The sequence below is a fragment of the Salvelinus alpinus genome, chromosome 23, assembly GCF_045679555.1.
Source record: "Salvelinus alpinus chromosome 23, SLU_Salpinus.1, whole genome shotgun sequence".
In the NCBI taxonomy this organism is placed as follows: domain Eukaryota; kingdom Metazoa; phylum Chordata; class Actinopteri; order Salmoniformes; family Salmonidae; genus Salvelinus; species Salvelinus alpinus.
The window spans coordinates 49,100,316-49,127,057 of NC_092108.1; the positions used below are offsets into that span (position 1 = coordinate 49,100,316).

At 41.3% G+C, this 26,742-nt stretch overlaps 1 protein-coding gene across 4 annotated transcripts in view; it reads left to right on the forward strand.

The window, feature by feature from the left end:
* Window positions 1-26,742, forward strand: part of mfn1a (mitofusin 1a) — a 32,420-nt gene that overhangs the window by 3,388 nt on the left and 2,290 nt on the right. The window contains exons 5-16 of one of the 4 annotated variants that reach the window (XM_071362645.1): window positions 6,250-6,358; window positions 6,691-6,798; window positions 7,213-7,366; window positions 7,769-7,836; window positions 7,943-8,064; window positions 8,663-8,789; window positions 9,244-9,348; window positions 16,467-16,569; window positions 17,126-17,362; window positions 17,709-17,878; window positions 18,911-19,107; window positions 26,464-26,598. In XM_071362645.1, the coding sequence (XP_071218746.1) occupies window positions 6,250-6,358; window positions 6,691-6,798; window positions 7,213-7,366; window positions 7,769-7,836; window positions 7,943-8,064; window positions 8,663-8,789; window positions 9,244-9,348; window positions 16,467-16,569; window positions 17,126-17,362; window positions 17,709-17,878; window positions 18,911-19,107; window positions 26,464-26,598 (1,635 nt within the window). The remainder of the gene's footprint in view (window positions 1-6,249; window positions 6,359-6,690; window positions 6,799-7,212; window positions 7,367-7,768; window positions 7,837-7,942; window positions 8,065-8,662; window positions 8,790-9,243; window positions 9,349-16,466; window positions 16,570-17,125; window positions 17,363-17,708; window positions 17,879-18,910; window positions 19,108-26,463; window positions 26,599-26,742) is intronic. The other 3 variants (XM_071362646.1, XM_071362647.1, XM_071362648.1) reach the window with 3 other exon arrangements.

The following is a 26,742-nucleotide window of genomic DNA, read 5'->3' on the forward strand; positions in this document are numbered from 1 at the left end:
CTGACCAATCGCAATCCATGCTTCAAGATTGTTTTGATCACATGGACTGGGATATGTTCCGGGTAGCCTCTGAAAATAACATCGACGTATACATGGATACGGTGATTGAGTTCATCAGGAAGTGTATAGGAGATGTTGTACCCACTGTGACTATTAAAACCTACCCAAACCAGAAACCATGGATAGATGGCAGTATTCACGCAAAACTGAAAGCGCGAACCACTGCATATAACCATGGCAAGTTGACTGGGAATATGGCTGAATACAAACAGTGTAGTTATTCTCTCCGTAAGGCAATCAAACAGGCAAAAGTCAGTACAGAGACAAAGTCGAGTCGCAATTCAACAGCTCAGACATGAGACGTATGTGGCAGGGTCTACAGACAATCACAGACTACAAAGGGAAAACCAGACACCTTCTTTGCCCGCTTTGAGGATAACATAGTGCCACCGACGTGGCCCGCTACCAAGGACTGTGGACTCTTCTTCACTATGGCCGTCATGAGTAAGACATTTAAGCGAGTTAACCCTCGCAAGGCTACCGGCCCAGACGGCATCCCTAGTTGCGTCCTCAGAGCATGCTCCGACCAGCTGCATGGAGTGTTTACGGACATATTCAATCTCTCCCTATCCCATTCTGCTGTCCCCACTTGCATCAAGATGAACACCATTGTTCCTGTACCCAAGAAAGCAAAGGTAATTGAACTAAATGTTTGACTATTGCCCCGTACCACTCACTTCTGTCATCATGAAGTGCTTTGAAAGGCTACTTAAGGATCATATCACCTCTACCCTACCTGGCACCCTAGACCCACTTCAATTTGCTTACCGCCCCAAGAGATCCACAGACGATGCAACCGTCATCGCACTGCACACTGCCCTATCCTGTCTGGACAAGAGGAATACCTATGTAAGAATGCTGTTCATTGACTATAGCTCAGCATTTAACACCATAGTACCCTCCAAGCTCATCATTAAGCTCAAGGCTCTGGGTCTGAACCACACCCTGTGCAACTGGGTCCTGGACTTCCTGGCAGGCCGCCCCCAGGTGGTGAAGGTAGGAAACAACACCTCAGGAGGCTGAAGAAATTTGGCTTGGCCCTAAAACCCTTACAAACTTTTACAGATGCACAATTGAGAGCATCCTGTCGGGCTGTATCACCGCCTGCTATGGCAACTGCACCATCCGCAACCGCAGGGCTCTCCAGAGAGTGGTGCGGTCTGCCCAACGCATCACCGGGGGCAAACTACCTGCCCTCCAGGACACCTACAGCACCCGTCACAGGAAGGCCAAAAAGATCATCAAGGACATCAACCACCCGAGCCACTGCCTCTTCACCACGCTATCATCCAGAAGACGAGGTCAGTACAGGTGCATCAAAGCGGGGACTGAGAGACTGAAAAACAGCTTTTATCTTAAGGCCTTAATTAGCCATCACTAGCCGGCTTCCACCCAGTTACGTAACCCTGGACCTTAGAGGCTGCTGACCTATATACATTGTCTTGGAATCACTGGCCACTTTAATAATGGAAAACTAGTCACTTTAATAATGTTTAAATAATGTGTACATACTGCTTTACTCATCTCATATGTACACATGTATTCTATTCTACTGTATTATAGTCAATGCCACTCTGACATTTCTCAATCTAATATTTACATATTTCTTAATTCCATTCTTTTAATTTTAGATTTGTGTGTATTGTTTTTAGATACTACTGCACTGTTGGAGCTAGGAACACAAGATTTCGCTACACCCGCGATAACATCTGTTAAATATGTGTATGTGACCAATAAAATTTAATTTGATGAAAAGCTTGCTGCCATTGGACTGAGAAGCAGTGAAAACTAATTCCCTGGAGTGATGAATCACGGTTCACCATCTGGCAGTCCGACGGATGAATCTGGGTTTGACGAATGCCAGGATAACGCTACCTGCCACAATGCATAGTGCCAACTGTAAAGTTTGGTGGAGGAGGAATAATGGTCTGGGGCTGTTTTTAATGGTTCGGGCTAGGCCACATAGTTCCAGTGAAGGGAAATCTTAACGCTACTGTATAGTTCCAGTGAAGAGAAATCTTAACGCTACTATATATAATGACATTCTAGATGATGCTATGCTTCCAACTTTGTGGCAACAGTTTGGAGAAGGCCCTTTCCTATTCCAGTATGACAATGCCCCCCTACTTAAAGCGAGGTCCAAACAGAAATGGTTTGTCGAGATGTGGATAAACTTGACTGGCCTGCACAGAACCCTGACCTGAATCCCATTGAACACCTCTGGGATGAATTGGAATACTGACTGTGAGCCAGGCCTAATCACCCAACATCAGTGCCCGACCTCACTAATGCTCTTGTGGCTGAATGGAAGCAAGTCCCCACAGCAATGTTCCAACATCTAGTAGAAAGTTATCTTCCGAGAAGTTATCTTCCGAGAAGAGTGAAGGCTGTTATAGCAACAAAGGGGGGACCAACTCCATATTAATGCCCATGATTTTAGAATGAGATGTTCAACAAACAGGTGTCCACATACTTTTGGTCATGTAGTGTAATTTGACGCCATAACTGAAAGTTAAGACCTCTGGAACATGGACATGACTTCTGTTCCCCTCTTTGATGATCACATGCAGCACAGGACACATTCGAAGAAAGTGTCACAAAAAGCATGATTTGGCCCCTATGAGAATATACACTAAGCATACAAAACATTAGGAACACCTTCCTAATATTGAGTTGCACCCCCTTTTGCCCCCAGAACAGCCTCAATTCGTCCGGACATTGACTACAAGGTGTCGAAGGCGTTCCACAGGGATGCTGGCCCATGTTATCTCCAATGCGTCCCACAGTTGTGTCAGGTATGCTGGAGATCATTTGGGTGGTGGACCATTCTTGATACACACGGGAAATCCAGCAGCATTGCAGTTCATGACTCTATCAAACCGGTGCGCCTGGCACCTACTGCCATACCCTGTTCAATGGCACTTAAATATTTAGTATTGCCCATTCACCCTCTGAATGGCGCACATAAACAATACATGTCTCAATTGTCTCAAGGCTTAAAAATCCTTCTTTAACCTGTCTCCTTCCCTTCATCTACACTGATTGAAGTGGATTTTACAGGTGACATCAATAAGGGATCATAGCTTTCACCTTGTCAGTCTATGTCATGGAAATAGCAGGTGTTCCTATTTAGCTAATAGAACCTAGAGAGTGTTCTTCATTGGAAGCTTCTCTAACATCAGATATGTACAGTGCGGTGTCCCTCAGGGCAGTTGTTTTGTGCCGTTACTCTTCTCTATTATTACAAAGGATTTGACACTGGTCTTAAACAAAGCTAGAACGACTATGTATGCGAATGATTCCACACTCTACATGTCAGCACCCAAAGTCAGTGAGCTCACTGAAATTCTAAATAAGGAGTTAGAGTCAGTATCAGAATGGGTAATTAATAATAAACTGGTCTTAAATACAGCTAAAACTAAAATAATTGTATTTGGTTCAAAACATTCTCTAAGACCTAAACCTCAAATTAAGTTGTGGGTGTGACCATTGAGCAAGTTGAGGAAGCTAAACTCCTAGGTATAACATTGGATGGTCAATTATCATAGTCAAATCATATTGACAAAGTTGTTGTGAAGATGGGGAGTGGTATGTCTGTTATAAAAAGATGTTCTGTGTTTTTACTAGTTCAGGCTCTGGTCTTGTCCCATCTTGATTACTGTCCGGTAATATGGTTAAGTGCAGCAAAGAAAGACCTAGCAAAGCTGAAGATGGCTCAAAACATAGCAGCACACCTTGCCCTTAGCTGCACATACAGAACTAACATCAACAACATGCAAGCCAGGCTTTCCTGGTTGAGGGCTGACTGCATACATTTTTGTTTTTGTGAGAAATATTATTGTGTTCAAATATCCAAATTGTCTGTATAATCAAATTACGTATAGCTCTGACAGATATACTTACCCCACCAGACATGCCACCAGGGGTCCCTTCACAGTCCCCAAATCCAGTTGGAATTCAAGGCAACACATAGTATTATATAGAGCCACGATCATATGGAACTCCCTTCCATCTCAAATGACTCAAGCAAACAGCAAAATTAGCTTTAAAAAACAAATTAAACAACACCTCACAACACAACGCCTCACCCCTATCTGACCTAGTTTAATTGACTAAAATAAATTCAACACGCCACATTGGCTTCAGAAACCTTCAGAAGCTTCTCTTTTAACACAGAGAGCATTTGTTCTCTACCTTTCCTGGCTGGCAAAGTACCAGGATGTTGTCTCTGGTTTTGAATCTGAATTTGAAAACATGCATCTGAGAAGTTGAATATATCTACCTTTGATATACTTGAAATTAGTAAACTTGATACACAGACAATTAATGCAATATCTACCATATTTAAACAGTATGAATATACAAGTTCAGTTTATGAATTCAATGATTCAATATGTCCATTAAAGATTATACAATTTTCAATTCATATTCATATCCTAATACAAATGATAAATTATGGGATTCAAATAAAATGTATGTTGGAACCAAAAAGGGTTCTTCTATGGGAACAGCTGAAGAACCCTTTTGGGACCTGTTTTTCTAAGAGTGTAGTGTCCTCAGAAAGTATTCACACCATTTGACCCTTTCCACATTTTGTTGTGTTACAACCTGAGTTTAAAATGGGTTAAATTGAGATTGTGTGTTGAATTAGTGGAATTATGTTTTTAGATTTTTTTTACAAATTAATACAAAATAAAAAGCTGAAATGTCAAGTCAATAAGTATTCAACCCGTTGTTATGGCAAGCCTAAATAAGTTCAGGAGTAAAATATTGCTTAAAAAGTCACATAATAAGTTGCATGTACTCATGTACTCTGTGTGCAATAATAGTGGTTAACATGATTTATTAATGACTACCTCATCTCTGTACTCCACACTTCTGTAAAGTCCCTCAGTCGAGCAGTGAATTTCTAACACAGATTCAACCACAAAGACCAGGGAGGTTTTCCAATGCAAAGAAGGGAACATATCGGTAGATGGGTATACAAGGCAGACATTGAATATCCCTTTAAGCAAGGTGAAGTTATTAATTACACTTTGGATGGTGTATCAATACACCCAGTCACTACAAAAATACAGGTGTCCCTTCTAAACTTCCCAGGGATTTCACCATGAGGCCAATGGTGACTTTAAAACAGTTCGAGTTTAATGGCGGTGATAGGAGAAAACTGAGGATGGATCAACAATATTGCAGTTACTCCACAATACTAACCTAAATGACAGAGTGAAAAGAAGGAAGCCTGTACAGAATAAAAATATTCAGAAACATCCTGTTTGCTTGAAGGCACTAACGATAAAGTGCAAAGAAATTAACTTTAAGTCCTTAATACAAAGCGTTATGTTTGGGGCAAGCATGGTGGTGACTGCATCATGTTATGGGTTTGCTTGTCATCGGCAAGGACTAGGGAGTTTGTGGGATAAAAATAAATGGAATAGAGCTAAGCACAGGCAAAATCCTAGAGGAAAAGCTGGTTCAGTCTGCTTTCCAACAGACACTGGGAGACAAATGTACCTTTCAGCAGGACAATAACCTAAAACACAAGGCCAAATATACACTGGATATACACTGGAGTTGCTTACCAAGACGGCATTGAATGTTCCGAGTAGCCTAGTTACAGTTTAGACTTAAATGGGCTTAAAAATATATGGCAAGACTTGAAAATGGTTGTCTAGCCATCGACAACCAACTTGACAGAGCTTGAAGATTTTTATTTTTTTATGTGCAAATATTGTACAATCCAGGTGTTCAAAACTCTTAGACTTACCCATAAAGACTCACAGTTGTAATCGCTGCCAAAGGTGTATTGAATCAGGTGTGGGTAGACTAGATATTTCTTTATTTCATTTTCAATACATTTGTTACATTTTCAAAAACATGTTTACACTTTGTCACTATGAGGTATTGTGTGTATATATGGGTGAGAAAAATGTTTTAATTAATCCATTTTGAATTCAGGCTGTAAAACAACAAAATGTGGAATATGTCAAGGGGTATGATTACTTTCTGAAGGAACTGAACAATATACAACCTGGACTGGCTCTGGGTTGTCCTTACTTGTCTGTGCAGTGTTTGTATATTTTGTATTTCATGAAAACTGTGTTCACTTGTTCAAAATGTATTATTTTACTTCCTCTAATCAATCAATTCTACTTATATTGTTGCATTATGCATGTGCATGCACACACGCAGCCCAGGGACTGATGTGACCTCTTACCTGGACAGCTGGATTGACAAGTTCTGTCTGGATGCTGACGTCTTTGTGTTGGTGGGCAATGCAGAGTCCACACTGATGAACACAGTGAGAAAAAAAACTAAACCACTCTTGTAACTCTTTAGCATTAACACTAACGTACATTACCATTAATTGACAGAAAACTTTAAGAATGTTTTTTGCCATTCAAATATATTTTCTGCATTTTTCTTACAAAATTCACCCCATTCCTACTGGAAATTACGCCTATGGACACCACTATGAGCATAATCAATTACTATATTGTATCTAGATGTTTCAGTGTGTCCCATGATGCATTTATGCACTTGTTTTTTTGTTAATTTAAAAACCATTTTTTCTTTCCATTGCTTCTCTACTCATATATATGTGTTTCTTGATGTGTCTATTACTCTTTAAAGGAGAAGCTGTTTTTCCACAAAGTGAGCGAGCGAATATCCAAGCCAAACATTTTTATCCTGCACAACCGCTGGGATGCCTCTGCGTGGGAGCCCGAGTACATTGACGAAGTGAGTTTGACTGTGAAACTACACTGCAAGCATAGTGCAAGCATTTCATAAGCGTTGTTTTTGCCATGCTACACCAGAAGCAGCAAAAGGACGACGCAATCAATAGTGCAATCCACTGAAAGCAGGAATGAAATACTTGAAATAGACACTTAAGCAGCGCAAGAGCGCCTCATTCACTTCCTGCTTGCTCAGCTGGAGTATGATTTCTCTTTGCTCACAGTGGCTCAGTCATCCACGCTTGCGCTTTGTGTACACTATGCTTACATTACACGTCTTGTGTAGTTTAGCTGTGAGAAAAACAAGATGGGCCCCACTTATAAAGGGCTTATGGGTGCTTCATTGAGCCCGTCATTCGATTTGCCTACTTTTTGAGTGACCAAAATGTCAAACCTAATGGATCATGAGCTCCCTCAGGTGCGTAAGCAGCACATGGACCGCTGTGTGAGTTTCCTGGTGGAGGAGCTGAGGGTGGTGAGACAAGAGGAGGCGCCAGGCCGGATCTTCTTTGTGTCGGCCAAGGAGGTGCTCAGCTCCAGGATGCACTGTGCCCAGGGCATGCCCGAGACAGGTGAGATCGGCGAGGAGGGACCAAAGGCTAGGTGGGCGAGGTTGCATGATGCTGATTGACTGGCTGGGCTGGCTCGCTGATGAGGTTTGGGGACAATAATTATACGATATTGATATGGTTATGGTAATTTAGAAGGCAACATAACAATTTACTTGAATACATAGGCATTCATAAGAAGTTGACAAGCAGTTGCCAGCACACTCCTGACAGATTTTCCTCCATCAGCCCTGTAACAGGCATCTCTCTCCTGTTACTGTCTCGCCTCAAAAACATCATTGCTATCTTAAAGCTTTGAACTGTTCACCTTACCCGGCCATCCATGAATGCCCACATTAACTATAACTTAACATGTTGGTGGTCCCCCATTGTTATTTTGATTTTGACTTCTGCTGGTCTTTCCAGGTGGCGCTTTAGCAGAGGGATTCCACGAGAGACTGAGGGAGTTCCAGAGATTCGAGAGGACTTTTGAGGCAAGCACTGAAGCATAACTGATTGTCATGGGCCATTGTAATATCACTGTCAATTTCACGTTGAGTGGCATTGTCACACTAACTTGCTGTACTTACGACTGCACAGGAGTTCATCTCACACTCTGCGGTCAAGACCAAGTTTGAGCAGCACACGCTCAGGGCGTGGCAGATCACAGAAGCAATCAAAGCAGTCATGGACGCCATAAATATCGCATCCGCCGAAAGGAAGTGAGTTTCTCCCCCAGTTTTTTTTATAGGAGCATTGGTAATGTGCTTCTGCCATACGCCCCTAAACAGTATTGATTATTAATCATTAGATTAAAGGGATACTGTGATATTTCAAGATTTAGACCGTTTATCTACTTACCCAGAGTCCGATGAACTCATGGATACCATTGTCATGTCTCTGCATGCTGTTTGGAGATTATTGAAGTTAGCATATCGTTAGTTTAGCGCAATTGCTGGAAGTCCTCCAGTACAGTAGCCAGCTCCTCTCAAAAGCAGGGGAATAGACCTTCTAAATACTCCAAAACTGGGTGGTTGGTCATTTAAGGTCTTACAAAGCTATTCATAGTAATGGATAAATAGATTGAAGACCTAAATATCGCAGTATCCCTTTAAAGGTCCAAACGCTAGATCTGTGCATCCAAACCTCAAATTTTCACACTAACTTCCTACTAACATCCATGTACTGTATGAATTGCGCAAAACTCTGACTCAAATGTGCATCTCGGCATAGGATTTAGCCTTGAAAGAGAGAAGCCTTCCAATTTGCTCTTAACTATGACAACCTTTGCTCTTTCCCCTTTGACCTCTCCGTGTGCAGGATATTTTCCCTGGAGGACCGAGAGGACCAGAAGGACCGTCTAGATTTTGTCAGAGGCCAACTTAACCGCCTGACCGAGAACCTCAAAGAGAAGATCAACACCATAACAGATGAGGTGGCTGCCAAGGTAGACATTCGCACTCACCCATGTACAGTTGTATAAAAAGGGAGGGACTGTCTGTTAAGCCAAATGACAAAGAGGAATAGCCTATTATTTACTATAGGCCTGATTCAGAGTTGAGACAGGCGCACACATCTTTCACCCTTGACCTAAATAATGAATTGATGTTTAATGGGAGAACATTTTCATGAAGCACACAGATCTCAAATCAAAATAATGCAAGGATAGCGGTGTGTAAATGTGTGAGTAAATGATTGGTTCCGGATTAACAGATGAACAACTCTCTCATACAACACATATGTTTGTCTATAGTTGGCCTGACAAGCAGTTTGTGTTCATGATTTTGTGTTCAGTGATATTTTGTGTATTGTTAGCCACATATAAATAGTGTAGGCAATGGACAGATTAAGGTTAGTAAACGATCTGTTGGTTTATGATTTTACTACACATTTTTGTTTAGGTGACCGTTGCCATGGTGGAGCAGATTCGTGGTCTCCCAGCGCTGGTTGATGAGTTCAGTGCTGATTTCATACCAACACCACACGCATTGCCGCTCTACAAAGCAGTGAGTTCTGCTTCTAGATCCTATATCCTAGCAATATTAACCCATGATCAACAGTTAAACTCTATCTTAATTGTTACACGTACCCTACAGGCCTAATCCTAACAACACACTTTTTTCAGGACAGAAAAAGTGGCATTCAAATTGTAATTCCCTTGAACTATTTCACCCTTTCTACACTGTCATGTTTTTTAAATGTGACATTTAACCTCCACGCCCATGGGCAAACACTCAGATGTGCGCACCGACCTGTGCACACAAACACACACTAGGGTTTCCTTAAGGAAAATGTGGCGCCAGACAATGTGACCAGGAAGATTTTAATTTTACCGGCCAGTTGAGAAATTTACCAGACCTATACAGTGTATGCATTGGGTTTGTAACCCATTAGAGCGTCCACCCATAGTGCTCATAATGATAGAACACTTAGATCACATTTCGATTATGGTCATTCATCTTAACAGATCATGCAACTCCTGTAATGTAGCAGCCAATAAAACGTCATTTTCAAACACTTGACAAAAATGCAATTCGCAGGAAAACACCATTCTAAACAGCAAACCTGATATGAGTGGTTCCATAAGTGAAAGAAATGAAAATCTCTGTTAAAAACGGAGAAACAGTGGGTATCTAAAGATGCAACAAGTGACAACTGTGATGCAGTGCCTGCGCGACTCGGGAGGCCATGAGGAAGTCTTTATAAAATAATTTCCTCCACGTTTCTATGGTCCAATTTTGACTAGGCTACTTTGAATCAAATCGAGGTAAGACATGCCTCATAATATGAAGTAAAACATTCAGGTTTCAAACAATGAAATATATGTTTTCAAAATGCATACTGCCTCCAGATCACATTGCAAAGTGGTGGGTGACGCACTGATAGCCTGCCTACTATTGCCTATTGTTAAGAGAATTATATTCTCAATGCTCATAAACTGAACTTCAATTAACTACTCAGTCTGCAACCCAGAATTTGTAAGATACTGGTTGAAATGAAAACAGACAGAGGCCCAGCCTACAATAGTCAAATGTTTATTCACGAGAACGTTCTGAAGTCCACAATACAAAGACATCCATTTTATAGCGGCGCACATACTTCCACACAAACAGTAGATAACATACGCACATACATACACACGAACAGTAGGTATCCTACGCACATACTTTATCAATACCCAGCCGACAAAGATTAGGGACCGTGAGAAGTACTCCCTGCCCTCTCCCAAATCTCTCAGTGGCCCCTAGCCAAGGTCGGCACCGAATTTTGCTCAGACAGTCTGTGTTTAAGATACTATAAAGACATATTGTACAGATATATTGTTTTACCCTAATTCTGACTAAAACTACACACATCATTTATTATAATTTTACTGACTAAGACTACACACATTATTAATAATAATTTGATGATTCTAATCAATTTGTTAGAGAATTATCCACCCCAGAGTTCTCTGCTAATTTGTGAGCTAATGTGGTTAAACCAGCCAGGGCCTTGGTCAGTGATCCGTCTGGAGCTGTGTTATCGGGGATGAAAGTACAACATTCTGATTCGAATATCACACACACCCCACCCTTTTCAGCCAGTAGCATATCCAATGCTATTCTATTCTGCCATACCATCAAACTAGTTGCAGCTGTTTGTTCTGCAAACCCTTTCATCGCCTCTCTAGTATAGTTGATGAAATGCTATTGGTTATAGTAGATATAATTTATCCAATCTACATTTTTATTGAGAGTTGACCACCAGAAGATGCTTGATTCCAATCCAGCCCATATCTGATTCCTAGCTTTGAACTCATCAGGCACCCCCCTTGGAACCCCAATGCTATCAATGTAAACTCTATTGTCAAAAGATCCTGACGGAGCGCTCCTTCTTTCTCTTCTACCTGGCACTAGGTCTTTGTGTTGGATAAGGGTGAAGGGCATGCCTAACTGCACTAGTGCACAAATACCGGTCCAATTTGTAGGCAGGTTAGGCCACAGCTTCATACCGCCACACAACCACCAGACATCCGCTCTAGGCCTTTTTATCTTACTAAAGTCCTTGGAACTCCACCACCCAGTCAGGTTCCTCATTGTCTTGTCGGTTGTAACATTCTCTGTCCTATTGCATGTTCTTACTTCCCCTACGTCCTATCCGCGTGTGATGTATCGAGCCATACAATAATAATTTTCTCCTGTAACTGTGAAAAGGGACGTCTGGATGTAATGGGTACATGGGGATACAGATAATGCAGATCATTGCAACTGTCATTGTCTGGCTGCCCTGCCTTCATGAACAGCTTTACCACACAGGCCATTCCACTGGGTGAATCAATTCCATCAAGTGGAAAGGGGATGGTGGTCAACTGAGGTTTGGCTGTAGCGCAGGCATAACATTCTTCTTTAGCTACTTATCTGGATGTATACTGAATCCATTCCAACCACAGGTTGGAATCCCCATAACCAGTTTCTACCTCAATCACTTCCTTAAGATCTTTCGTCTGAACTATCCGCACCGGTCCTTGGCTCTGGACGACTCCACGGTCAGTATCTGTTTCGTCAGGGGCTCTGCTTGTATTCTGGCTGGCTGAAGAACTATCACCGGCCCTAACCTCTTCTACCCGGAATGGTACTATGGTGTCAACCGAAACCTGATCAAACCCAACATACCATAACCCTAGATCCTCTTTCTTTACGTTTTTAATGGTAATTTGTAACTTTATGCAATACTTCCCTCGCTCCGGATTACAGTCAAAAACCCTCACCTTCACTATACTCCATTTTCTTCCATACTGGGTATGTGGATTTATATAGCCCTCTCTCTCGGGGTGATCTATACCTGTTTCCATGAACTACACGGGGACCTGCACAGATATCTTCCATAAAGGCTCATAGTTCTAGATTGCCATGGGGTCAGAGACCCCATTTGGTCTACATAGAGCTCGACTGAGATATCCTTCCCTAGCTCAACTCTCACTTCCTGTTTATCCAGATTAAGTGAACTTTTGCACGTTGTCAATACAAAACCCTCATCTTCTACAATATGGCTCCCACAATCAGACAGCTCAGACCAATCAGCGCTCCTGTAAAGCCCCACCCTTTCCCGGAGAACATATCATCAGCTAGAGGCCAGCCCATACTTTCACTTCTATGAACACACAAAGGGAGGATAGGGCGGGTTAGGGAATCTTCGTTAGGTAGGTAACCCCCGAACCTTATTGGTATTTGGTTCTGCTCCTAACTCTGTGACCCTATCCTAGAGAAGTTAACAAACAGTCGTCTCATGTGTTCTGCTAGTATATCTTCAACTTCTATGTCTACCTGTTCTGGTCCCTAACTCTGGAATCGTGTCCGCCAAGTAAGTTGGGAACGCTTCTACCCATTTACTATATCTATTATATAGAATATATATATATTTTTTAGTTCAATATCCAATAGGCCACAAAGTGTGTCCTAACCTGCTCTACCACCTGCACCACTATCCTTCCTCTAACCTGCTTTCTGTCTACCCTGGTGCTTATTCTGTGCACAAATATTTCCGTATGCTCCAAACTGTTGTCTAATTACTTCTACCATCTACCATCCCTCCGGTTGATACAAGGCTCTGCCCCTGTATTAATATGGCTGCATATCTAAACAATGCCTTAGGTAGTATGGGCAAATGATCCTTGTGCCAACTCTCTTCTGAATCCCTCTATTCCTGTTTTAGGATGTGCGACTCCTTCTAAGGCCCTTACTACATCCCTCTGTCTCCATGCCCTATAGACTTCTATCGTGCCTGGTTATGCTCCATCCCCAGCTCTGGGGTTGGGTAAGGTTATGAGTGGGAATTGGGGTATCTTCTCATCGTCTTCTAATTATTCTGTGTCACTTCTTTCTTCTCTCAATCCTGGCTTATTATGAGATTCTAACCTTCGTAATGCTCCAGGTCTCCTGCTCCTCACTCCCAGTCTCTCCCTCTCATTCTCCTCAAATTCCTTCAGCTCTCTCTCTATCTTGCTCATTTCCTGGCCACCCCCCCTCCTTCTCCTCATACTCCCAAACCATCAAGGTCACCTTCGGCCTCCACATAGGGCGGGGGAGCCCTTCTCCGTCTGCCTTTTCTACTGTCTGTCTGTCGCTCCTTCCCACAACCGTCCGTATCAAATATAGGTTGTTTCCAAATATTTACTAAATGTCTCACTGTCTCCCTGTCTGAACTCATGGATTTTAGAAAAATCACATGTCTATGGTAGTAATCTCTAAGTGTCAAATTTCTTACACTGCATACAACAGCTGACTTCCTAAAGGAAAATAAAACTAGCTAGATTTATAAACATTACTTAAGCCACCTGAAAATCAGTATAACAAATTACCTTAAATTCATTATCCAAATGGCCCTCCCATGAGGCTGATCAGACCACAAAGGAAAGCCATGATAGAGGTCAAAAGTCATACCACCCTTTCACAGTAGTGTTTCTTACTATATTAGACAAATTAAAGAAAAACCATCAACCATTTTCTACATGTTCTATCCCAGGTTCCCAGAACATTCCCTTCTCCACAGAATTCACGTGTTTTATTAAAACTCAGAAAACTTCGTTAAACATTCCATGTGTGTGTGTACCCCTTTAAGATATCGTGACTTCTAGGAAACATTCCAAAGAGACAATGAAACCTTCCTATTCCCAGAAAAAATTCAACCACTTGGTTCAGCATTTCATTATACTACCCCGATTCAGAAACCCAAACGTTGACCACAAACAAAACCTAATAATACTGATAATTCCTTTGTACTCCCTCGAATCATTAGTTTTAAATGTCCTTAATTGAGCATGCGCTACCCTTGGATACAATGCTGTACTTTAAATCTATGAAATTCCCCTACTTTAACATACTACTTGCCTAGTTTGGCCCAAGCTTGCTTTGCAATATTAAAACCCATTTAGTCTGTCTGCAAACAGTCCAAACACTAGCGACCGTATCTTTTTAGGCAAAACATACCAATAGTGGTTGTGTCCTACTCGGTCACAATGTTGACAGGGAGCCTTACACTCCCGGGCGAAATGTCCGGTCTCATCGCAATTGAAACATTTTCTATCGTCTGATCCTGTCCATTTTTCCCCTTCTCTCTTAGGTCCCTTCCCCTTAAGGCCTCCTTTATGTTTGTCTACAATTATCTCGAGGTGATCTGCTTCTTTCTTTTCTATTCCTCCTCTGAGTCTGGCTGTAGGCGCCTGACCTTTTTCTCTCTGTTCTTGCCTTTGACTCTCTCTCCTATCCTTTCTGTCCTTTCTACAGCCTTGATTGTGGCCCACCGTATCGCAGTGCATGCATGGTTCCTCACACTCCTTAGCCAAATGTCCTGGCTTGCTACAGTTGTAACATTTAGGTCCCTCTCTGTCATCTCTCTTCAGAGTTCTTTGTCTTTTCTCACCTCCACCCTTTTCTACCTCTATCCACTTTCTCAATAAGGTGGCTAAATCCTGTCCTCCTTTCTGTGCCTCTTCCTCCTTGGTAACTCCCTTTTTCTTGGCCCCCTCCGCTCTTTTTCTAGCGTCAGCCAGCCAAATACGAGCGGTGTCGAGCCCTTCTGTCCGTTGCTTCTCTACCTTGTCCCCACAAACCCTATTTATTTGTTTAATCATTGATTCCAGTTTTTCTATATTTAAACGTCTGTCAAATTCGTACCTTTTCCTCCATTTCGGGCCAAAATAGATGTTCCTCTTATCTTTTCCCTGCATATATTTCTCATCTCCCGTTAATTTCGGGATTCCCTTAGGGGATTTACTACTCATGTTTATTCAATTACTATTATTGTTATTATGCTTCTTCTTACAATCTATGTGTATGTGCTTTTTACCGTTATTATCCTTAACCTATGTTAATAAATTGCCCCCGTTAATCTTTCCTAGAATTTTACAATAACTATTTGTATGAATCCTGATATATTATTTAGATCTCACACTTTATACGACTATAAGTTCTACTTATTCTTAGTTGTTCCTTATGACTTTTGACTGATAAATATATCTATCTCCTTATTCTATGTGTGTGCTTTTAAAATTCTGATTAAATTACTCCTATGTGTCTCACTATTGATGTGTATGTCACTACTCCCTATGTGTGGGGTCACACTCTATGTGTGCTTTTCCTTTCTTGAAACTTTATTTATAGAGGTGTCTTTCGATCGGACATTAGGTCTCACCGTATACAACCTATAAGCTATTTTCCAGGGGTCGTAAATCCCTAGTCAGCAGCCTATTTTTCTGTTGTTCCTTGTTCTTTTGATGTTAATATCTCGTATCTCACTCCGCTATATTAGGTTTCCCTTCTTTCTCCATTTTTTAAAACTTTATTTCAGTATTGCCTTTGGAATCGGATCTATGGCTAACTCACTTTTGTTAATTGACCATTTGAGTTATCATGTTCGCATAGAATTACCGTCCTATCTCACCAAACCTATTTTATATTCTCGCCTCTTCAATTTAGGACTTTATTTAGGTATGTTTTTTGAATTGGATCTATGGTTAATTTACCACATGTTAATTAACCATTTAAGTTATCCTATTTGCACAAAATCACAGCACCTATTTATATCCCTTGCTAATAACTTCTCGGCCATCCGCTGGAGAGTGAGCGATCACGCTAAACAGGATTGAAAGGAAAGCCTCTTAAAGTCCTGCTGGTCAGAGGGGGGTGGATAGGGTCAATAGACATAGGGTCAATGGGGCATTGTACTGTGTGTGTCTGTATGACTGTGTGTGTGAATGTAAGCTTTGTTTACATCTATGGATGATAACACAGTGATGTATGAACTTTAAAAGTACTGGTCAGTGTCCTTCAAATTCTAGTTTTTTTATGGCATTAGCACTTGGTTGTGTATGATTGTCTAAAAAATATAATGATGGTAAACTAAATCTTCACTGACATCCTTTTGAGTAATAGGTTGTGTGTGTGACCAACCAGGTTCAAACCCGGGTTGTCTACTCACCACAACACCATTAGCCCGCTGAGCTAAAGCCTGGGCAGAGCTTTGGGAGCTAACCTAGGTATCCAGGTCTCCGATAAGGTTACTGATCACGCGAGCGTGGTTCACTGAACCACCTCCATTACATGCGGTCTCATAAACTCTTTCTCCTCATTTTTTTCACCTGCAGAAGCTTATGATGCATGTGGAAGAGAGGATGAGTACATCTTTGGCCTTTCGTTGTTCCACTGGGATCATTGGCCACATGCAGTCATGCCAGAAAAACATGATTGGTAGGTATAGTACACACTTTGCTTGAGCCGTGAATGTGTTTCTTGAAATTCAAAACAGTTTGGTGATCATGGGCATAACATTATTATATTATAGCGAATAGAGGGAGCGGAAATAGGAACCGTGTTGCTCCTGTGAAAGGCAAACAACGGTACACATTAGGGTTAACCCAGTTGGAGGGAATTGTAATGTGGGCTCATTAGTGAGGATTGCTACACTGCCCTGTCCGAACACAAAGGTACGTCTCCGTGCTGGACCATCTTTCAGGTTTACGAAGCACGTCCATCCGTGCATTGCGATGGCTTCACTGGCGCCATCCCAAACCTGTCACCAATATAGCAAACGGAGGGCTCAGCAATATAACCCAGATCGCTCCTGTGAAAGGCAAACTTGCTACACATTTCTCCAATAGAGTTAACCCACTTTGGGGGAATTGTAACGTGGACTCATTAGTGAGGATCGCTACAATATCAATCCAAGAATTAGGAAGTAATTGATTTATATAGATGTATTATTTTTATGTGTAGTTAGACCCATGATGATGATTCTGTATTTCAGAGAATATTCGGCCGCTGCTGCCCCCTGTTGTCCAGGAGCAGCTCCACATTCACCTACCCAGCAGGAAGTTTGTCCTGACCTACGACCTTAACCTGGCCACCCTCTGCGCTGACTTCCAGGAGAACATCGACTTCCAGTTCTCTCTCGGCTGGACTGCCCTTGTCAGTCGATTCATTGGGCCGAGCAATGCCAAACGAGCCCTGATGGCCATGAACCAGAAGTTTCAGGTTAGCCATGGTCAGGGTCTGTATTCAGTCTCTCAGAGTAGAGGTGCTGATATAGGATCAGTTTTGCCTTTTAAATCATATTTCAAAAATATGGCATGGACATCATCCTAGATCAGCACTCCTACTCTGAGATGCTTAAAAAAAAGTTTACTTTGACAACAGTAGGATAAATGAGTGATATGCCAGGGGTGGCCAGCCATCCTCTTGAGCTACTGGGACTGCAGGGTTTTGCACGAACCCTATTCTTAATGCCTGATTCAACTAATCAAGGTCTCGAAGAACAGCTAAGTAATTTTAGCAGGGTTGGAATGAAAGCCTGTACACCCCGTAGTTCTCGATGAGGAGGATTGATGTAGGTGGCCACCAGTGTCATATGCCCTTAAATTCTCTCCAGAATACCTCTCCTACTGCACTCCAGGCACATGGTGGAACCAGCCTACAGGACCACGTGGCCTTTTCAATGGCAACAGGTGTAGTGTCACTCACCTCCAGAGCCTCCATGACTGTGCTTGTCATTGGTGGAGTGGTATGTGCACGTTCTCTTCTATTCAAACCAATTATGTTTGCATTTCATTTTATAATGTACTCTATTTGCTAACAGCTACTGATAAAACTGAAAGGTGCTTATATTGACCATCGCTAACACATGCATTGCTAGCCGTTATCTTTTGGCACACTAACGCTTAACGATAATTAATAAACTTCCATACATGATTGAAGAAGGCAATGGAGCTCCGCCCGGTTTTATTTTAATTGCGGAGGGGGAAGCTAAGGCTACTGAGTAATAGTGAAAGGGGGAGGTATGTTGTGTGAGACAGCTTTTTTCACCCGATTTGGGCAACTTATCACCTCTACATTTTTTATAAAACACTATAAAGAGTTAAAATAATGTGTCATTACATACCTATTTCAAGGGTTGTGTCGAATTTGAATAGGGCTTTTAGGGCAGCGCTAAAGTGATATTCACAAGTAAACTGTGGCTGTCACGGCTTTTGAGATAGATGGCTTGCAGTGATGACGTGAAAAATATATGCATTCAGTTGTACAATTGACTAGGTATCCCCCTTTCCCTATCCCTTTCACTTTCTTGTTTTTAATCTGCGAGAGAAGCGTGTATCGTACAGCGTCAGAGGGGTCAGGTTTTTCAATTTTTCTCGAATACTATTGGTCTATTACCATGTCAATCAACGCTTGAATAGAAACGTAGTTTACGCCACCCGGATTTTGATACCAACAATGTCACTACAGTCCCATTTGTTTTCATCGCAGCCTCGTTTGAATGCCATGGTACGCAAAATCTGTATGGAACAGTGTTAGCTACCGTTACTTGTTTGTAATGATAACAGATAACTTGCGTGCCAAAACTGACACAATAAAGCAAACACTGACACATGATTATATTGCTAATTTGCTATTAATACTGACAACTGTTTGTAAAAGCTAATGCTAACACTGATTTTTCTTGCTAGTCTAGCACTGCTATTACAGCAATGTTTACATGGCTAATGGCTGACAGCTAATGCTAAAGCAGGTGATCTCCTCCCACCCTGTGCGGCAGGTGTGGCGCTCAGTGGGCTGGAGGCTCATTGCCCTCTCCGCAACACTTTATGGCCTGCTCTACCTGTACGAGAAGCTGACGTGGACCAACGCCTCCAGGGAAAGGGCTCTGAAGCAGCAGTTTGTGGAGCTCGCCATCCACCGACTTAGGGCCATCATCCCCTTCACCAGTGGGAGCTGCAGCCAGCAGGTTCACCAGTGAGTCCCAGTTCTACCGAAACAGTTTGAGAGAAGATAGGATTTAATTTAGTTTCTGTGGCTTTCGATTGAATTTAAATGAGTGTATGGTAGTGTTACGCAATAAACCTATTATTATTATAAATGATTTGAATTCCATTTCATTCAGTTTTTTTCTGTGAGCTCAATGCACACATTCCTCAGTTTCTCTAGAGCTGTGGTCACCAACCTTTTTTGAGACATCACTTTGAGTCAAAATGCAAATTTTACATTACTTAAAAAACATACAATTATGCAACATGAACCTATTAAAAACAGTACTGTAGTATTGAGGTTTGTGCAGTAAGCTATAGGCCCAAAACATTATCACTGCATACAGTGGTTCCTCCTTTAAAAGTTGCGAGCTTACATCGCGGGACTTAGAGGTACGCAGCGTCACGGCTTCAGTGCGCCAGACCGCCGCAAGGGGGAGTTAGAGCACTCATTATGCATTTGGGTCCCAAGGTTTTTATATAACCATTCATATCGAGTGGTTCCAATGACGAATTTGACGCGAGCCATCGGTCCCTGGTGACTTTCTTCAAAGATGGCTGGCAAAACATTACGGTGGAAGCAAATGTAAGTAGTTATAACGAGTCAAGCAAAAAATGTACAATTGAGAGGAATATGTTAGTTAATGTAGATACCAACGTTTGTGCATATTTTTTTGTCATATAGTAATTTACGAAAATCGCTATTTAGCATATTAGCTGACTAGCTAACATTAGCCAGCTAGCTAGTTAGTGTTATGACATGAGTATGAATTTGTAATTCGTGTTGTTTAATGTTTTAGGGACTCCTGAGAAAACCAGCAAACCAGGCTGTCGTCCTGTGAAACAGTGGATGTAAAATCTACATTTTCGACCCCTTGATCAGCTCGCACTCTGAAAGTAAAGTATCTTTTTTGTAGATATGAAAACAATAACTGAGATATGACCGTTCAATCTAAAGCAGCAGATCTCATTTTCAGGATACATCAATACAGCACAGAAAGCTTAACACCAGACTGGTATTGTGGTTGTTCATTAGATAATGGGAAATGGGCAATATGCATACAAAATAATATACTTACCTTCCTTGAAAATCCATGTATACCGCCAAAGATGACAATGTTGTATCTTGAAAAAAGCATTGGAATTAAAAGTGAAATGTTTAACCTACTAACCTGCTTCATTATTTATGTATTACCAGTTGATGAAGAACAACTCCAATTTCATACATCATTGAAAATTTGTCTACGAATAAGTAAGAATAAAAAAGTTTAAATAAATTCTTATATTTGATGAAGACATTATACATCTAAGTATAAAGGCACAAGGCGAGACCCAGATGCAGACACAGGAGGCAGATGGTTGGAGTCTTACAATGTTTAATAATCCAAAGGGATAAGCAAGAGAATGGTCGTGGACAGGCAAAAACGGTCAAAACCAGATCAGAGTCCAGGAGGTACAGAGTGGCAGACAGGCTCATGGTCAAGGCAGGCAGAATGGTCAGTCAAGCGGGTACAGAGTTCAGAAACAGGAAAGGGTCAAAACCGTGAGGACTAGAAAAAGAGAATAGCAAAAGGAGCGCGGGAAAAACACGCTTGTTGACTTGACTAAACATACAAGACGAACTGGCACAGAGAGACAGGAAACACAGGGATAAATACACTGGGGAAAATAAGCGACACCTGGAGGGGGTGGAGACAATCACAGGAACAGGTGAAACAGATCAGGGCATGACACTTAGTACCCTATCAATTTATGATTTGCATCAATGTGGACAAGAGACAGGGGAGCAGGAACAGAGTATTTTTGCAGAGCAATGCAACGAAGCTGGATCATTCTGGCAATGATACCTGCACCATCTACACGCTGCAAAGACTCCCTAACTCTTTCCCATTGCTTGAAGACTTCCTTTGACCATTCTAAAGCCTGCATGGGTCATCCTTGCCTTAATGGCCCTGACTTTCTGGTCTAACTCTTCATCTGACATATCAGAATAGCATTCCCTGACAGACATATTGTGCTCTTTCATCCTTCTGTAAAAAAAGCTAACCATTACACTGTCATGTAATATGATTATATATCGACTATGTAACAAATAGGACATGGCCTGCTTATGAGTTACCATGAAAGAAAGTTAGATGAATTCAACTGAAAATGGCGAGAACAGGCGTTCGTAGCTAAATGTTTTTGGTTAGTTTGAGAATAATAATTGCATGATTTATCCTTCTATGTATGTATATATCTATGTAATATAGTGGAATGTTATGAACAGTCCCTGAATCGTAGGAGCTAACTACTAGCTATGTAGAAGTTGGACGGAAGAACGCCCAGTACTGCTTACCTGAGATGCCATCATCACACAGTCCTTCATAGGAGTCCGCTATGACTTCCTTTGTGTTGGAAAGAAAGGCTGAACAGTATTGGTTGTAGCCAAACTGACACTTAAAAAATGGCCAAAATGGAGGGTGGTTGATAGCGAAATTAAATTGTTTTTTTTTCAAATACATTTTTTGTTCTCAAAATATTTTTGGGGAATAAAATGCATAAAGTTTTGCACTCTATTACAAAATACTTGATTGCCCCCCCACAAAAAAATACTTTAAAGCCTCGTTTTTGCTTTCAGAACAATTATTTTTTATTGAAAATAAAAAAGTTTTGCTCTCGACAAAAAGAGAGCAACTTGCAACAAAAAATTGCTGCAAGTTGGGGAGGGGGCCTAATAGCTGAACAATAGACTATTCAACCTTTACTAAAGAATAGTCTAATAGCCGAGCTAGGTGTGAAAAAACCCCGTCCTATCACAGACCACATTTTCCCTAATGACCAAGGGGGAGTTAGAGCACTGATTATGCTTTTGGGTCCTACTGTGTCTCTAACTGACCATGAATGGGCATTATAAACCAAATAATAAACTGATAATTGTGCACAACTTCAAATGAAACAAGCAGGGAGCAGGTTTCGAACCCTCAACTTTCTTGCCCGAAGGCCAGCGCGTTATCGACTGTGCACCAAAAGCATGCTCAAGCCACAAAATTGATAGAGCACGTCCTCGCGGTAGCTTGCTACTCAATGTAATAAAGTAATGACTTTTCAAACAAGTTACCTTACACGTTATGTTGGCTGACAATTTGTTAGCTACGCTGTCCTTACAAACCACATAGCATATCATTACAGCAGTATGTACCGGTATGTTAGCTAGCTACCTAACGTTAGTAGTTACACATCAAACTTGAGAGTATATTAACTATAGGCTAACTAACTACCCAACGTTTATTGACTTGATTATTCCCGTCATTCTTAGCTTAGCTAAATGGCGTAGTCGTTGTGCGTTCTCAATAGACATTCGGGTGCTTTCGTAAATTCGCTCTGGCTATCTACTCCGATTTCAGAGCACTCTCGTCTGAGTGTACCAGAGCGCAGAATAATGAATTTACGAGCGCTCAACACCCGTTGAATATAGCCGGTGTCACTAAACTTCGCAATTAAATTGTTTCCAGCAGCACAGTTACAGTCACCAACACTCTGGTTAACACAAAAACTGCCTAACCAGCTAGGGTGAGTAAAATGGTCAGAGTGGTGTCATTTGTGTCTGGAAGTAGCGATCAAGCTAGCCAATGTTAGCTTGGGTGCTTGACTGCTGTTGTAAGGCCAGGACGCTCAAATCAATCATACTCCTCGGCCCGAACGTCCAGTGTGCGCTCGGAGAATGAAACGGTCTGAATGTACCCAGAGGGTTTTTCCATTTTTCATGGAATAGAAACACCATAACATTTATCAAATTAATTAAGCAAGTACCAATCAAACATTTGGACACACCTACTCATTCCAGGATTTTTCTATATTTTTACTATTTTCTACATTGTAGAATAATAGTGAAGACATCACAACCATGAAATAACCCATATAGAATCAGTTAAGAACAAATTATTATTTACAAGGACAGCCTACTCCTTCCTCCACGTCAGGGAATTGAACCCTGGTCTCCTGCAATTTGGAAGACTATCAAATGCTTCTCAAAGACGCCCTCTGGTTGTCAAATTAGCATTAACAGCAAAAATGTCTGACAAATAGATAACTTGCCACAGAATGCTGCAGCAGCCCGCAAGGTGTGTCACAGTATGACGCAACTTTTAAAGGAGGAACCACCGGCTCGATTCGGTCTAATGTAGCATCATTTGAAATAGTTTTTTTTTTTTTACATTGGATATATAAGTAGAGACTCAGAGCTAGAAAATGGTATATCATACACTACAGTTGAGGAACAATGGGAAAGTAATTCTGTTTTGAAAGTTGATAAACTTGTAAGTTGATAAACATTTGTGAGAAAAAGGCCCTTGAATGTTTTGGTAAACCTACTGGAGAGCACTTCTTTGTCTACAACCATTCAGCATCGTTCACACCCTCTTTAGCCTTAACCCCACCCATCTCTTTAAGGATTCACATGTGAGGCCCTGTACTGAACAACCAAAGATTTCAAGACTAAAGGCTGGTTTATACTACGTCTATTGACAGTTGTCGCAGTGACATCATGAACATTCTATTGCCGTCTGACATCAAACAACATCAAACATGAATCTAGCTAGCTAAACAATGAACCATAATCCCAACTCATAACGTTACTACCCTGCATGAATCTGCAGGTAGCTAACCAACCAGGTTCAATGTTATCTAGCTAACTAACATTAGGCTATAACTAGCAATGCAAATGGCTCTGAGATACTAATAATATTACTACACAGATCATACACGTAACGTTAGCTAGGGAGCCAGCCAGCTAACGTTAGCTAGCTAGCTAACACTACGCTTTAACTTGAAATGAAAACGACTTTCTGACAAAATTAGAAATTTATAATATCTGAAAATGTAGCTAGCTAGACTATCTTACCCATATACATGGATGAACGCTTCTCCCTCTCTGTCACAGATGCCATGATTGCCCTTAGTTTGAAGATGTAATCCGGAGACAGGTGTTTTGTACAACAGTCTTCTGTGTGTTCCCTTTGACTCCCTCTGCATATTTGCAATCAAACTACAACATTTTCTCCATCTCCTTAGCTATCATACTCTAATTCCACCGGTCATTCCACTGATTTCAAATCTTGGTCTTCCAGAAAGTGGAGAGCAGCAGTTTTTCAGTTCTACTATGTGATATCTTTCAAAAAAGCCACGTTAGAAAGGATTACCTACACATACTGATCAGCTCATGTTATAGACAGAAGCGAGCTATATGGCTACCAATCCAAACTCCTCTCTTGGCATGTCCAGCCAATCCATTATCTCAGACAATCATGGCTAGTGGGAAGGTTCCTGGCTTTTTCCATGGCTCAACCAACTAGGCTCGTAATTTAACAATTGTATTCGTATTTACAGATGGCATACAAGTTTGTTATTAAGGCACATGAAAGTTCACATGTTCCAGAGTGCATTTCTGTCAAAAATGGTTTTAGATTTCTTTTTAAGGTTTACGTTCAAATGCCTCTCCTGTGAAGTAGTGACGCGCGACATACGCCTAGTTTTCTGAAACGAGTCACATATTCGTTTTGCTTGAATTGCCTTGCATTTGTGGTTATTCTCAGACCATTAAAAAAAAAAAATAATTCAACATTTGATGTAGGCTATATGATTACACCGGTAATATATCAGTTGTTATATTACTTGTTTATTTTTTTATTTTACTGGGCTGATGGTGCCTGCATCGGATGGTGACTCTCAGTAGAGGGACAGAATGACAATGTATAACCCTCAGAATGAGGGTCCGCCTTTCAATGTCCCTCCGCTCTCCCTTTAGAAAGTGTTGACAGTGTTGCGTAAACTTAAACAGGAACTCAATCATAAAAACAGTAGCTCTTTCCTGTATTTGTTGATAGTCTCTCTCTAGTCATGGTTTTAAAAGCTTTGAAATCTCACAATATCAACTTTGCAGTAGCTTTCTTTTTATACCTGCTACGTTACTGCAAACAAGAAGTTCTGAGCCATCCGATTGACAAGTGGTAGGCCTATAGTCCACTTGATTTGCTATACCAGGCCCGGCGGGAAGGTACCTTCAGACATATGAAATGGTTCAAAATGGGAACCCATCGCCTACCCGACACGCAGGGTAGTTGAATCGGGTGCACATAACACCAACAACTTGAGACAAATTAATAAAATACGAACACAAGTCTTATAGTTTGCTTTTTTACAGATCTCCATCGACCGGTTGGTGACCACTGCTCTAGAGATAAATCAGATCAAGCCCGAACTGTGCGATGTATTCGGGAGTTGTAGTTTCCAACAGGCCAATATTCTACATAGTTTAGCGCAGAAAACATGGTAATTAACTACAATGACCATAATTCATTGCACACCAACTTGTCCGGTCTGTGTGTTTCTTTTACACCTGTTAAGTTAGGTTAGTGTGGGGTAGACACAGAGAGGGAGAGAAGAGACAGAAGAATGCACAATCGAGAGGGTTAGAAAGCAGTTGCTTCGCAAGGTATTTCTACCTGAAAATACATGATCAAAGTGGTTGGTATTCAGCAGTCCTAAAAGTCTACCTTATTTACTTTTTTAAGAACTAGTAAAATAGTGATTTTGTCAGACAGCATAGGCAGCAGCTCTATAGAGGTAAGATGATGACTTGAAATGAAATAATAGTCATCAAATTAAACAAATGTAATATACACAACTGAAATATTTTATTAAAGTAATGTGAATAAATGATGGTTAATACATTTTAAGCAGTAATGGGCATTCACTACCATCATGGGATGGTAGAGCATTCAACCCACAGTGCGTTTATTTATATATTTTTTAAACAAAATCGAAAACCGTGATTATTTATAATCGAATCGGAACCAAATTGACCTCAAAAAGCTCAGCACTAGTGTATGGTGAGTAGAGTACTAACCTTACAAAAATAATTGCAGTTACAATGCAGTACATTGCACTTACACTACTGCGTCTAAAAAATTACAGATACTTTTGTAACTGCAGGGTTACTACAGTATGCTGTATGCATTGCAGTCATTTTGCTTTTAATTGTGGTTATTTTACAGTTATACTGTCATGTGTATCCTATGTAGCCTCAATGTGGAATCACTCGCTAATTAGCTGTGCACTAGTAGTGGCAATCTTCCAAGTGATGTCACCCTCTATTTGACCTAGAGATCGTGTCACCCTTGCTCAACCAAGAACATGTTTTTGTAGAGCTATTGGTTAGAATGTTGCTTTGTGGGTGATAAGGGTCTCTGATTTGCACCCAGCTCGGGCCAGAACAGAGACAGAAGCTATACTGTTACATGTACAGTAATGTATGTGTATTTTCCAGCTCTCATGCTCTCCTAACGTGACCTTTTGGTTGTGGCAGGGAGTTGGCAACGACCTTTACCCGTCTGTGCCAGCGGGTTGACCTGAGCGAGGTGGAGCTGGAGGGGCACATTCGACTACTGAGTGGCAGGATCCAGAGACTGGAGAACGTCCAGCGACGCTCCAAGACTCTCAGGTCGAATAGCCACTCTACCTTGCATTGTTCATCTCAGCTTTTTAATATCTGACAGTAGGGCTTTCTGAACACATTGTACACACACACACTTCAATACAAACTACTGACATGAAAAGTTAGAAAATAACAGAGTGATAAATCTCT